Source organism: Apteryx rowi, unplaced genomic scaffold (genome assembly GCF_003343035.1).
Source record: "Apteryx rowi isolate R43461 unplaced genomic scaffold, aptRow1 scaffold_207, whole genome shotgun sequence".
Classification (NCBI taxonomy): Eukaryota; Metazoa; Chordata; class Aves; order Apterygiformes; family Apterygidae; genus Apteryx; species Apteryx rowi.
The window spans coordinates 74,821-88,231 of record NW_020448386.1 but is presented as its reverse complement, the minus strand read 5'-3'; the positions used below and the strand labels follow the sequence as shown (position 1 = coordinate 88,231).

Below are 13,411 nucleotides of genomic sequence, written 5' to 3'. Positions count from 1 at the left end.
TTCATGTTAAAAGCCAGACATATCAATTCTATTGGCAAAGTTCATTGATAGAATGCTGTTAAGTAAAACTCCCACCCAAAATCACATGGATGCCAAACTTTGCATGAAATTCTATCAATGGCCACTTCTCTGGTGAAAATGAGGATGCTGCATATTTTCAGATGGCATTCTGGGATTCAATCTTTTTTTAAGTATATTTTACATATAGATGGTAGTTTCAATTTCTTTACAAACATATTAGTCACAATTCAGTATTAAGTTTAAATTTTTTTTTAATAGTTAACTGAATAACTGATATTTTATTTTAGGCATTCAATGTTCTATTGATAACATCTACTTTCGGATATTTAACAGCTGTAGCCAAAATTCCACTAGTGAATTTTTATGACTATTTGTCAAACAGCTATTGTGTCTACAATCACTGCAATATAATCGAAGCCTTGTAAGTTAAAACCAGGAGGCTTTTACACATGAAATCAGCAGGAATATTTTCTCCATCTATCAGCAAAAACATGTCAAGTTTTATTTATAAAAAAAGTTATGTATTGCTTAGCTTTATTTCTACAAGCTAACTAGCTCATTCTTTCAAAAACCCCTGGCTTCGTCACTTTGCTGTGAAAAAACAAAGACCTCATCCTTTCAGGAACAGAAAATGGAACATTAGCTCAAAAATAATAAGTAACAATAATACTTTACTATAAAACAGTATATTCTTTATGTTAACATCAGGTGTATTTTCACACAAAAAAAAACAATGCACAGCTACTTACAAACCACTCTTTCCCCACACATCACTCATTTATTCAGAAAGTTTCCATTTCAATAGGCAAAGTTTGGAGTACACCCTTAACTGAGTTAGGACACTTTTTACCAAAGGTAAATTCCAGTTTTGGGGAAGAAAAAGACATAGAATTAGCCCAGTGTAATCTAGAAAAACCAACAACTACATTTCTGATGTTACATGCTTACACTGAAGAAGCCCTTACTGATAAAACACAAGAAACATCCTTTTTTATTTAAAACTACTGCTGAGGAAAAGTAGTTTCTTTGGAGAAAGGCCACTATAAAAGATTTGGAAAAAAAAATCATACATTTCAAATCTTTTATACTTTTACGTAAGTTTTAAGAACCAATGCTCTTAATCATCAGTTCTTCACAGGTTCTTATCTTTTACAGTTTTTAAGTCTTGAATGCCAAGTGTTCCAAAAAGGATCTACAAAAAGATTACATATATATATATACACATACATATATATATATATATATATATACATATATGCCTGTATCATTGTTTGTCCATCCTTCCGACTCGTCGCCGTCGCCTACAGAAAGCCTTTAAGTTCCATTTGTTTGTTTCCATCATAAAAGGTCCATTGTAGACAAACAACACTGTCATCTTGTCATTGTAACTGAGATTCTGCAGGAGCTGGGGAAAAACACACAAAAAAGTAAAAATAACAAGAACGGAAGGTGTTGCCCATTATCTAGAGAAGATGAAGGAGGTCTACATAAAGCCTTAGACCTCAAAAGGTCAAAATAGCAAGATTAATTTTGTATCCTTTCTGACAGATGATGTTTAATTTGTTCCTACAAACATCCAAAGATACTCTACTCCTCCCTTAGGCAACCTATTTCCATGCTTCACTATTCTTGCTATGAGAAAATGCTTCTTCATATCTAATCTGTACCTTTTTGCTGCAGATGAGGCTATTACTTTTCACCCTATTCACTACGGGCAGAGAACACTAGCTGCTTTTCTTTTTTCTTCTTCTTTCTTTTTTTTTTTCTTTCTTTCTTTTTTTTTTTTTTTAGGGAGGGCGGGGAGAGGAGAGATATTTGGCCACAATTATTATGTCTCTCTTCAGTCTTCCCCTCCTCTGAGCTAAGTAATTTCCTTAGTGGGACATCAAGCTTTCAGAACTTCTCACAAGTTACATTGCTGTCTTCTGGAGTATCTCCAGCCAGTGTACTGTTTTTCTGTGCGATAGCCAAAGCTGGACACGCTTACCCTAGTCAAGGTCTTGTTAGTGGCAAGTGCAGCAAACCAACAAACTTCATGCATCTTGCAAGCTATATGGCTATTTGTACTGCCACGGACAGCAATTTACTTGCAACTCATGCTCAACTTGTGATCTGCTACAATTTCTCTCCCCCCAGTCATTTAGGCATTTATGCCCTAGACCGGATGTTGTTGTTGATTATTCCCATTTAAATACCAAGACCTATGCTTCTCCCTGCTGAAATGCATCCTGTTTTCAAATAAAATTATCTAATCTAAGATTGTTTTGAATTCTAATCTTGCTTTACAGCAAAGCTGCAATCACTCCCAACATGGTGGTTATTTGCAAGTTTAATAAGCATACTCTATTTCTTCATAGACTGGTATTAAAAACACTGATTTTCAAAGCAAAGACTCACTCCTGAAGAACACATTCAGTTCATCTGCTCATTTTGATAGTGAATCATGACTATTCAGAAAACAATTTTCCTAATCAACCCTATTGCATATTAATCCATACCCTTTCCCTCTGTAGTTTGTTTAAAAGAGTATCTGGGAAAAGTCTCAAAAAACATACTGAAAAATCAAGATAACAGTTTCTCCTGCATCCACAGGATACATAAAAGGAATTTAGATTAGTATGACAATTTGTTGCCTGATATTCCATATCTCACTTTCTAATGAGAGATCACATATAGCTAGGGCTACAGCAATATTTCCAGGAACTGCAGAGAAGCCACTGGAACTGCAGGGTCTGACTTTCTCCTCAGCTTACTCTCAGCAGCCTTTTAATTACCCTCTGATGCAGTTCACCTGAACCATCTCATCAGCTAATATGAAGCCTATAATCAGCTTTATATGAAGAGCACTCTCAATACTGTTCTTTGTGGAAGGCCGTTACAGCTTCACCAGAAGTTATTGTGCTAATCACCCACTTGTGGTTGAACTTAGTAAACAACAAAAAGCAGACCTCCAAAAAACAACAAAAAAAACCATCTTCAGCCATCTCTTCCTGCTGAATAATGTTCTGACACAGTCCTTGATCTTCCTCTTACCATAACTGTTAAATGGATTTTTTCTTTTAAACCTCTGAAATTTCTTCTTTTTTCTCATTTTCACTCTAATCTTTCTGGTTAGCACTGCACACTTTATTTTCTTCCTTATCTATTCCTAGTAATTGAACAGCAAATGAAACTTTTAAAACTGACTTGTAACCCTAGACAGTTGTCTTCTACAGCCACTTTTTGTGGGAAGCACTGCTGCTGGTAGAAATACCTCTATCCTTACAAAATTCAAATCAACTCTCTTATTTCTGAAAGTAGGAGAGAAAATAGAAAAGCAGAGCCAATGATAAGGAGAAAAAACACAAAACAAAAGGGGAAAGATCACAAATACAGAACAAGTAGAACAAAAGTAATGCAGAAAAGTAATGAGCAAACTGTGTGGAGATAAGGAAACTGCAAGATCAGAACAAACAGCAAGCACCACCTTTTTGCTATTATCAGTCAGGTAAATCCTGCAGGTGGGTTTTCACAGGTCCTTCAATTGCTTGTTAAAGAAAAATTTAAAGAAAACAATGGCAGCCAGACCTTTTAAAATGCAGAACTGATATCTTAATAAAAAGTGCACAGATTATTAGTGACCACTTGCCTCCTTGGTGTATAAGTAATCTTTACTAGTTCAACCCTTCTTGTTTTGAGTTGAAAATAACATTAGCCTCTGTTAACATTAGCTTCTGGTGCAGACTAAACAGCCACCCTACTAGTATTTTAAGCCATGTTATCTTAACCTAGTAAGTCAATAATCTAGTTTTTGGTTTTAACATTAGAGCACAACTAAGCACCAGTCATCCCTGACTGAAAAGTCCTCCTCAAGCCTTCTTCCATGGAACATAGCACTGGCCCTTTCTAAGCTTATATGCCTCAGTCTATTACTTGAATCATTTTCTCTGCATTATTGCAAGACTCCTGCAGTTCTTCAGATAGCAGCAGTAGCAGCTTCTTTCAAGATCATTATCTGACTTGCCTGAAAGCTGGTCTCTGCTACTATCCATATGCTGTGAGAGGTAGGGGTATTACATTTGACAACCTTATTACACAGTATCCCTATCCACTGGTGGTTAACTTGTGATGCTTCCACAGAAACCACAAGTTCCAAAATACATTTATTATAAGATAAGCCTTGGTGTAGGTTGTCTGAATTCCTGCCTGGACTGTCCTTATAATGGACAAACTCTGTTACATTGGATCCATTTAATATTAAGTTCTTAGGTGAAACAAACCGGAAGCAAGTTATATAGTGTTTACAGGGTTATTATCACACAAAACTCATCTCTCATACATATTAAACTTTCAATTTAATTTCCTATCACATACCTTTGGTGTAATAAAGAAGTACTGAGATGTGCTTTCTTTACAAGCAGTTTTCACAACCATTTCAAAAACTCTTCTCTCATTGACTGGATCCATTCCCTTAAAAAAGAAAAGGAAAAAAATAAAGAAAAAAAAAGAGTCTGTTCCCTCAACTATTTCATAAGCATCTGTATAACAAGACCTTATTTATTGTGCTATTGATTCTTACCTGATTAATTTCATCTACAACCCTAAAAGGACATCTGTTGAGTTCCTGTAGAGCCATCAGGTACAACATAGTTGAAACACTTTTCTCACCTCCACTCTGATGATAGGGAGTCAATTCATGAAGTTCAGTGCTACTACGAAATTTGACTCTAATGCGAATCCCATATTTGTCATACTCCTCCTATAAAAGTAAGTATCTGTTAAACTCAGCTTCTCTGTATCACAGCTTATTTGATAAGAAAAACACGAATGAGAGGAAACCTACATCCTACATTCTACAAGTGTCTACAGACTACTCAGGGTCAACCTAATATTGATATATTTGCTCTATTTCATAAGGTTTTCTAGACTTTGATCTGTTCTTGTTAGAGAATTTTTTCCACACTGCTCTCTCCCCACAACAATGATTTATTTATTTCCGAATCCCTTGTAAGAAAGACTTCAGATGCATTAAGGACTTGACAACAAATACACATCTTGGCTAGAAAAAGAGGAGAGAGCAATACCACTAGAAATTCCACTGATTCAAGAAATGCATCAGGGTGCATAATGCTAGCAGCTTAAACAGTGGGGGGGATAGCCCAAAAAAATAGGTTAAGCTCCCAGGGAAACATCTGATACTTTCCAAATGCAAGCACGCTAATTAAATCATTCTGAAACTTTATTCCAAAATAGGATGAGAGGCTACATTTCCTCCACTAGTAGATGAAATACAAAGCTCCTACAATATCCACCATGACAGCAATTTCCATCTGTGGAGTCAGGAAAACCACACACAGGGATTCTGATTCTGGCCTTTTCTTTAACAGAAGTTTGGTTCTTGAGAATGGTCTGAGTCCATGAGGTATAGGTGTGGGAATAACAGTTGTGGTTGAAAAGAAGGCCCATGCAAGGAAACCCATTCGTGATTGGAAGAAAAAAGTATTTCTGGAGTACTTGTTGATCTTTCTGAAGTCCAAGTAAACTTAGTGCAGGAGTGGGGATATAATGTCCAGTGCAGAAAGTCCATATTGATTGCTTACAACCTGGTCTACATAAGACACAATCTTTATCTGTACCTTTCATCTTAATGAGAGCTACACTGAGGATTCACAAGCTTCAGGAATTTGGGTTTTAAGAGATTAATGTCTATTTGTATTTATTGTGGAACCAGAAATCCTGCACTTTGAGGCCATCCATGCATGTTCTTTATTCTCCAAGCAGTACAAAAAACTAATGCCTAGAGAAGAAGAAAAGAGTGAATGAGTCTCCCTGATTATTACTTGCAGAATACTTCCAGTTTTAGAAAGGAGGGTTGTGGCAAAAGGACAATAAGCAGCCCATTCCACAGAAGCTGACACACGCCAGACTGGTTCAGGTTGCCACATACCATAGACATCAAAAGGCATATGAGTCTTGGTGATTCAACAGCAGACTCCATGGATAATGGTAAGGTTGGCTTCTATGAAGTGCAGCAAGGTCTAATAGTTGCCATGAAGTAAATAAACCATACTCTCTTAATTGTCTTAATGAACTTTAAGTCTGTAGGAACAATGCTTGGCTTCTTTGCTACCCTCATGTCTTGCTTTGGGATTACTAATGTACATGCCACATAGCATCTAATATTTGAAAATATTTGAGAGGACATCAGCTGATCTCCTAAGCCAGGAGAACAAGCCATCTTTTGGAGTTCCTGATGTTTTATTACAACTGTAGACAGACAAACATCGTCAGGACTGCGAAGTTTACAGTCTTATACTAGTATTTACTTTCATATACTACAAATCTCTGGTGCTTCTGGTTTATGAGTATTACAGATACACAAAACTGTCAATCCTTAAGGTCAAGACAAATGCATAAGGTCTTTGTGAGAGAATAAAGGTGATTCAGCAAAATTACAAACTCAGTTTGCATAAGTATAGATTTTTCCAGTTTTGAAGACAGGTTACCTTTCTCATCCTCAGTGTCTCCTCTGCTGGCAATGGGTTGGCACTTTCAAAGAAAACTGGAGCACCATAAGGATGAGTGCTATACAATTACAACTGACATTCCGGAGCAAAGCAATACTAACTACAACTTATACCATTTGCAAGATGGTTTTGCTTATCATTTCATTCTCCCCCACTACTGGAAAAATTCTTCTTTTGCATCTAATGCAGACAACACTTCTCAAATTTGCAGATTGTACCTTGATAGACATGCCTGAAAATCAGGAACCTAAGCTGCAAAATCACGGAGCATGCTTTCAAAACAAACAAGTGCTGTTGTGCTGACCTTTTTGGGGGCGGTATTTTGCTGAGGGGAGCTAATGAGAGACTCTCCTGTTCAGCAGAAATAACAGCACCATCACTTAGATGAACTCTTTCCATCTGAGTAGGATTTGGTACTTGATTGTCAGCTCAGTCTCAACAGACCCACAGTCTGACTTGCTTATGAACAGCAACACTTAAAATATCAATATGAAAAAATATCCATGAGTTTATGATTTGATCCCTGTTTGTTCTCTAACAGATACTTGCAGATCTTTTGCTACACTCTTTGGAAAATGACTCAGCTTCCTGTGGGACACCAAGAACATGACCACTTCATGTAAGGAGAAATAAAAAACAGGTCCTTAGGTCCACTGTAGTTTCAGATGCATTGACACAGGCTGAAACTAGACTGGGAGAAGTCTACAAGGCATAGGCTGGCAAAACCTCTAGTAAGAAACATCTGGGCTACACCACAACCACAGTGGTATCATAAAATCAGGTTGACAGACTGCTGGGAATTATTTTTCCTACAACGGTCAGGTATTCCAGGGCCTATCAAGGATGATGGTCAAAACTCCCTGCTGGAAACTGAGGCAGGTGAGGATTATCAATGCAAGCACTCGAATTCTGGCTATCAAGTGCTACCAAGAAAACTCAGAAGGTTCACTGCGGTTTCTGCTAGGATGTCATGGGAGGACCCAGTGAAGCGTTTCACACAGCAGGTGATAGTACCAGGGAGGGCAGACATCAGAAGAACTCAAGGTTCCTAAAGGACTGCAATGTAAGCTGACAGAGACCTGACCTTCAGTACCACAGAAATATTTGTAACAATGATAATTCTGCCTAGAGGCTCTCTCTTGATATTACAGGTCAGGGCCAAAGAGCCTCCTGCAGAGAGGGGGAGTAAGGAATCCAGGCTCCAGAACAGATTATCCACCTCTCTGTATCAAGGTCTTGACTTCTGGGGGAAAAGCTGTGTACCATCATTGGCAGCGTACCACTAGTTTACTTCTTATATTATTTGTAAAATCTTTGCAAGAGGAAAAACAGGACCTTCCAAGAAAGATATTCAGAAAGACAATCCAGACTCCCTTTGCCTTTAAACTGCTTTGCATGTTTTTTCTGTCTACTCTCTCCCAACTTATTTTTTTTATTTTTAGATAAAAGACAGTATTTGTTTAATATACATCTGATTCTAAGTTACTACCATAAAGAACTGAAAAGCCCATGTTTTAATGCATTGTTTCATAATACTAATTTCTATATAAACAAACCTTTTATACATTGCTCATGTAAAGAGGTTTTTCAATTATGTTCCTGCCCCCAGTAATAACTGCCACTTTAAATATTTTAAGAAGAACTGCTTGAGTAATTTACAACAACAAAAAATGTTTAAGTGTCAACTTTTACTGTCGTGGAATGTATGCATTACATAGAACAGTCTTAAAATCATCACTACAGAGATCAATTTTAAACAAAATATCCAATTTCAATTCAGCCCACTCCAATGAATAACTCTCCCCAAGGCACTAGTGAGGCTTTAAACTTTTCATCAGAGGTAAATCCTGCCTATGTTACCAATGGCATAACAGGCTGGTCCAAATGATTGCTACTGCTCCAGGGCAGTCAAAATGCCAACAGACTTGAAAATAACCACATGCAGAAGCAAATCAGTATAACACCAAATAGTCACTATATGGTAAAAGAATAGCACAAATTAGACAAAAAATCAGAATTAAATCACTAACATAATAAATCTGAGTTACAACTAAAGTAAATATAATGCTTCTAACTGAGCATTGTAAGTCAGGGAAAAACAGAGAGGAAAAAATCAGAAGTAAGATGCCCACTTCAACCTATTACAGTGAAAAGAAGGAAGCTGGGACAGTATTCTGAAAATTTAGATAAATGCACAGCTCCAACACTTGCTGCTTTCCCTGAAGGGTATTGCTTTGGCAGAAGGTAAAAATATTTCCAGAAATTTAAAATCTAAAAAGCATTCTCAAAATCAACTTTTGATGAAAAGATAAAAGACAGCAATTTAGTCTTAGAGAAAGATGATTGTTTATTCAGTTGCAGGAAGTTTCCAAAAGTCAATAGAGTTGAACATCTATGCAACTGGACAAAGATTTATTTTGCTTTGGTCAGACTGATCAGTCAGTTCTAGTATTTCAAGGAAGTTTGTTCATTAGTTAAAAACAGGAAGAACCTTTAAAGATCATCTTTCCTATAATCCAAATGCCAAGTTATTATTTTATCTCTAGCAAGGAAGATGCATGAAAATGCGAGTTTGTTATTCTTCTGCATGAAAATTATATCATACCTCATTTTCTACATGAAGATCAACTTCACCAGCACACTGCATAGAACTAAAAAAGTTACTGAACTTCTCATTGATTTGCTCAACCAGCTTTTTCAAGGGGTTTAGCCATCTTTCTTTGACCTAGAAGTAGAAATATTCATGTAAAAACATCTTTAACTGAATTTTTCTTTACTAATAGCAATCAAGTACAAAAATACTATAATTACAGAAGTTAACACCTCAGTTTACACTCAAGAAAATTTGAAATGTTACCCAAAACATACATATTTATATTTTTCTACACATATTGTGTTCTAATAAGGACACACAGCACAGAAGTGCTAATTCAACTATTACCTGTGAAATATTTTGTTTATAGTCATCCAATATATTTTTCTTTTCCTCTAGTTCTTCCATCAGTTGTTGTATTTCTTGTGTTCGCTTATTGTATTCTTCAACAACCTGCCAGAAGGAAAAAAACAAGCAGTCAACAAAATGCTTATCATTTCTAGCCTTGACTGTAAAAATATCATACTGCACTGATTCTGTTCAAATACAATTAAATAGCCTATTGCACTGTATACTGAAAAAGATATGTTTCTAGGTTTAAACCAAAAAAAACCTGTAAAGCATTGCCTATTTCAGGTTACTGCAACTTTTTTTTTTTAATGCATAGAACACACTGTTCCTTTGGAAGAACCTACTTAAAATTCTAATAGATGCAGAATCTGGCATTTACAGCACATTGTTCCTGCTGTCTAGCTTATTATACCAAGAGATCTAGTACAGAGTGGGAAGCAAATACAATACTGGGAGCAGGGAGAGAAAGCAGTGAACATACTGAAGCATTCAGGCCTGTGAAACAGGAGGCCCTGGATTTCTCCTCATTCAGAAAAGCATCAATTTCCTCCAATGTGTTTGGAAGAGCCTGAAAAGCCTACAAGAGAAAGGACACATATGTTTTACAGCAATGCTAATGAAGTAGTGAAGTTTACTAAAAAGAAATCAAGTAAGCCAGACAATATTAGATTACTTCTGTTCAGGATGCCAGATATTCAAATTTACGACAACAAGATTCCATCACAAACTATTCTGGACTGAGAAAGAAGACTACAGTGTTATTACAGATACATAATTGCTCCTTAGTTGCCTACCTTGTGCACGTACGGATGCTCACAGACTTAGTATAAGCTAAGGGCTATGCTAGTTAAGCCATACAGATACTCTGAAGGCTGGGAAGACCTCCAGGTAGGCAGTTAGGCCAGATTTCAGTGCTTTTGCGTTGCTTCATTAGAGCAATAAGCTAGAAGAACATGGCCTCAAACTATTTATATTAATATAAGAATGTGGATTTTAATTGAAATTTCAGATCAGATTGCCTCTCCCCTCTGCACAAAACAAAGCAATAGTCATAGGATACCCCAGCTTTTATTAGCTCACTATTTAAAGGTGCTTTAAAAGGGTAAGCAACAATACACAAATCAATAGTACCAGAAATTCACATCACCCCTTACTGGTACACTACTAGCATTAAATATATAATATCCTTTGCTGGAAACATGATAATGGTGCACATTATACAAAATTTAAGAAATATGTGGAGATTCATTTTTTGTACATACAGTTTGAAATTCTTTTGGAAGATGTTGGTCTGGACTCAGTTTGCACACCTGTCGAGCTTTTTTCAGCAATTCCTTGCAGTTCTCTATAAGAACACGCTTCCTATCATCCAGTTCACGAAATCGTTGCTATTAGAAAAGATATTGAAATACACATCTTTTTATTTTATTTTAAATTTCCTATTGATTTCCACTAGTTTCTGTGATGTTGCATTACATTTCACTGACTCCTTAAGAGAGAGTTGAACATTTAAATGTTACAAGTCATTTGCACACCTTCTAACTCCAGTTCTAACCAGAGATGATACTAGCATACCACCAAGAGACAACATCACAATCAGAGAAGGTACATGAAATCACACTGTTTCAAGACTGAAAATCTCTGTTTCATCACACAGAACTCATTCTGCCTTTCTGCTCAAAGTCAACAGATGCTAAGGTAAACTGATCAAAAGTATGCTCTTGTAATATGGCTAAATTTATTTTCTCTCAACTAGACAAGTGTGTATGCAGATTCAAAATAGGTCTTAAAATAGATTATTTTACAGTAAATTCCCTATAAGTCAAAGCATAACTACTGTTAGCCTTCTTTTTTCATTATCTCCAATTTAATTCTGTTCATCTCCTTGGGATAACATAGTGGACATGATTTACACTGAATGGTATTTCATTCAAACTGTACAGCCCCACAGTTAAATAATCAGAAATAATTCCTTTGCTGTTTCATATTCCACCCCTATAATACAACCAGCAAAACACCAACACCCCCCCCCAACACATCCACAATTTCTATACCAGTATTGTAAAATAAGCAAAAAGCAGATACAGTATTTGCTTTTGAACAGTAGCCTAAGACTAAACTCTTTGGAACTCACTATAGGTAAGGTGCCCAGACCAGCCCTATGACTTTTACAATGCTATGCTATCATGACAGTAGCCAAAATACAATGCTACTACTTTCATAAAACAGTAAGCTACAGATTATCATGAAACAGCAGTATCCAGGCAAAAAGCTTGGAGAGCTTTACGTATCTCTTCTCCCTGCCACCAGAAATCTCACTTGTTATCTCTGCATATCCCCTCCCTACCTCAGGCCTGCCACTCGCACACGCTGAAGAGGAAGTGCTTGGGAATAACTGCTTGTTGCTGTCTTCCCGCTCGGGGGAGCACTCAGCTGCAGATAGCTGGGAACTGCCAACAGCTTTGAAGTGGAAAGGAGCATATACCAATAGATAGGGAATCTTTAATCCAGAAGATATTCTACTATATGTTCAGTCAATGATTATACAAGCAATTCGTGTTTCTGATAGACAGTTACGCCATGGGAACGCACTGTTACCACTTTTACTGCAGGCATAAAATTGTAAGTTAAAAGTCATGTCCATGATATTTTGCTTCCAAACTTCTTTCTGACAGTTTGGGAAGTTTAACTATGTTCCCATGCTTTCGAGAGCTTTATCTCCCCATTTTTTTGTGTGTGTATTTTAATTAAATATGAGAGCCCGCCAGCGGCAAAATTTTCTTGAAATGTTCATCATTTGGAGACTATACAGTTGCATAATGTTTATTCCACATTTTTAAAATAGTCAGCCACTGACACATAGCTCACATTACTCATGTTACACATTAATTACATTATTAATCTCTATTTCCTAAATACAACAGAAGCAGTTACAGCAGATACGATGAGTGATCACCAGTGGAGTTCTCAGGCTCAATCAAGACTTTAGGGTGGATATTCTGTATGGCAGATATCAACTCAGAAGTCTCATCTTCCCTTTCTTTCACAGAGCACTAGGAAACAGACTCTTCATTAGCATTAAGTATTTCATGATCTTCCTAAACACACTGTAAAGATATATTTTTATACTGTGTTGATGTTTTCAGAAAGGTAAAACAAATAACCATCATTTAGATTTTTCTCCACTTCCCTCCTTCTCTAGCATTAGCCTTATGGAAGTGCCACACAGGGGCAAGAAGGACTGGCATTAAAGCTATACAGATAATACAGCCACAAGGGGAGGACAGCCCTTTTAGTCACGGCCAAGTTTTTATGTCATTCTGAATTAACATAAATACAACTGTATACCACAATGTATATGTTCCATTACACATCTGTATAAGCCCTGTATTAAATTAAAGACACAAATAAGCTTCTAAATTGAAACTACACTGTATTTTGTATCCCAGAACTTTAAAAGCCCATTGGCTTCATTTGAAATGTATGTGTTCAACCTCATGATAATGAAGGCAAAGGATCCAGGGAAAGGCAACACCCATATGCTTTTTTCATATAAGAAGCATCAGTTTTATAGTCATGCCTCTGATCATTTCCAGAGGCAAAGTCAATTCTCAATCATCTGAAATAGGGAACCTCAGCTTTCAACTGTACATAAAGCTCCCACTTAAAGCCCTGCAGAGCTGCATGAAATAGGATTTTATGTTGATTTCTAGGCACTGAAAATCTGAAATAGATTCAATATTGAATATGCCTGACCCAAACCTGAGGCAGGTAAAATTTTTCAGGGTGGGAAGAGGAGAAAACATGTTTGGGAAGAGAAAAACCTCAACATGCAACAGGAAGACTGGAAAACAAAAGACATCTGATGCGGCTGAGAAGCACGTACTAGAATAAACGCACTGACAGGTCAACAGCAAGGTAAGTCTCAATTTTCATTCAG

At 36.7% G+C, this 13,411-nt stretch overlaps 1 protein-coding gene across 4 annotated transcripts in view; it reads right to left on the bottom strand.

The window, feature by feature from the left end:
• Window positions 1-254: 254 nt before the first annotated feature.
• SMC5 (structural maintenance of chromosomes 5) overlaps window positions 255-13,411 on the bottom strand; it is a 50,601-nt gene continuing 37,444 nt past the window's right edge. For 3 of the 4 annotated variants that reach the window (XM_026064036.1, XM_026064038.1, XM_026064037.1), the window contains 7 exons: window positions 10,734-10,859; window positions 9,953-10,048; window positions 9,469-9,573; window positions 9,133-9,252; window positions 4,580-4,759; window positions 4,375-4,470; window positions 255-1,426 (listed from right to left, as the gene is read on the bottom strand). In XM_026064036.1, coding sequence (XP_025919821.1) covers window positions 1,286-1,426; window positions 4,375-4,470; window positions 4,580-4,759; window positions 9,133-9,252; window positions 9,469-9,573; window positions 9,953-10,048; window positions 10,734-10,859 — 864 coding nt within the window. In that variant the 3' untranslated portion in view covers window positions 255-1,285. Of the gene's footprint in view, window positions 1,427-4,374; window positions 4,471-4,579; window positions 4,760-5,636; window positions 5,798-9,132; window positions 9,253-9,468; window positions 9,574-9,952; window positions 10,049-10,733; window positions 10,860-13,411 lie in introns of those variants that run through there. The other variant, XR_003253217.1, reaches the window with a different exon arrangement.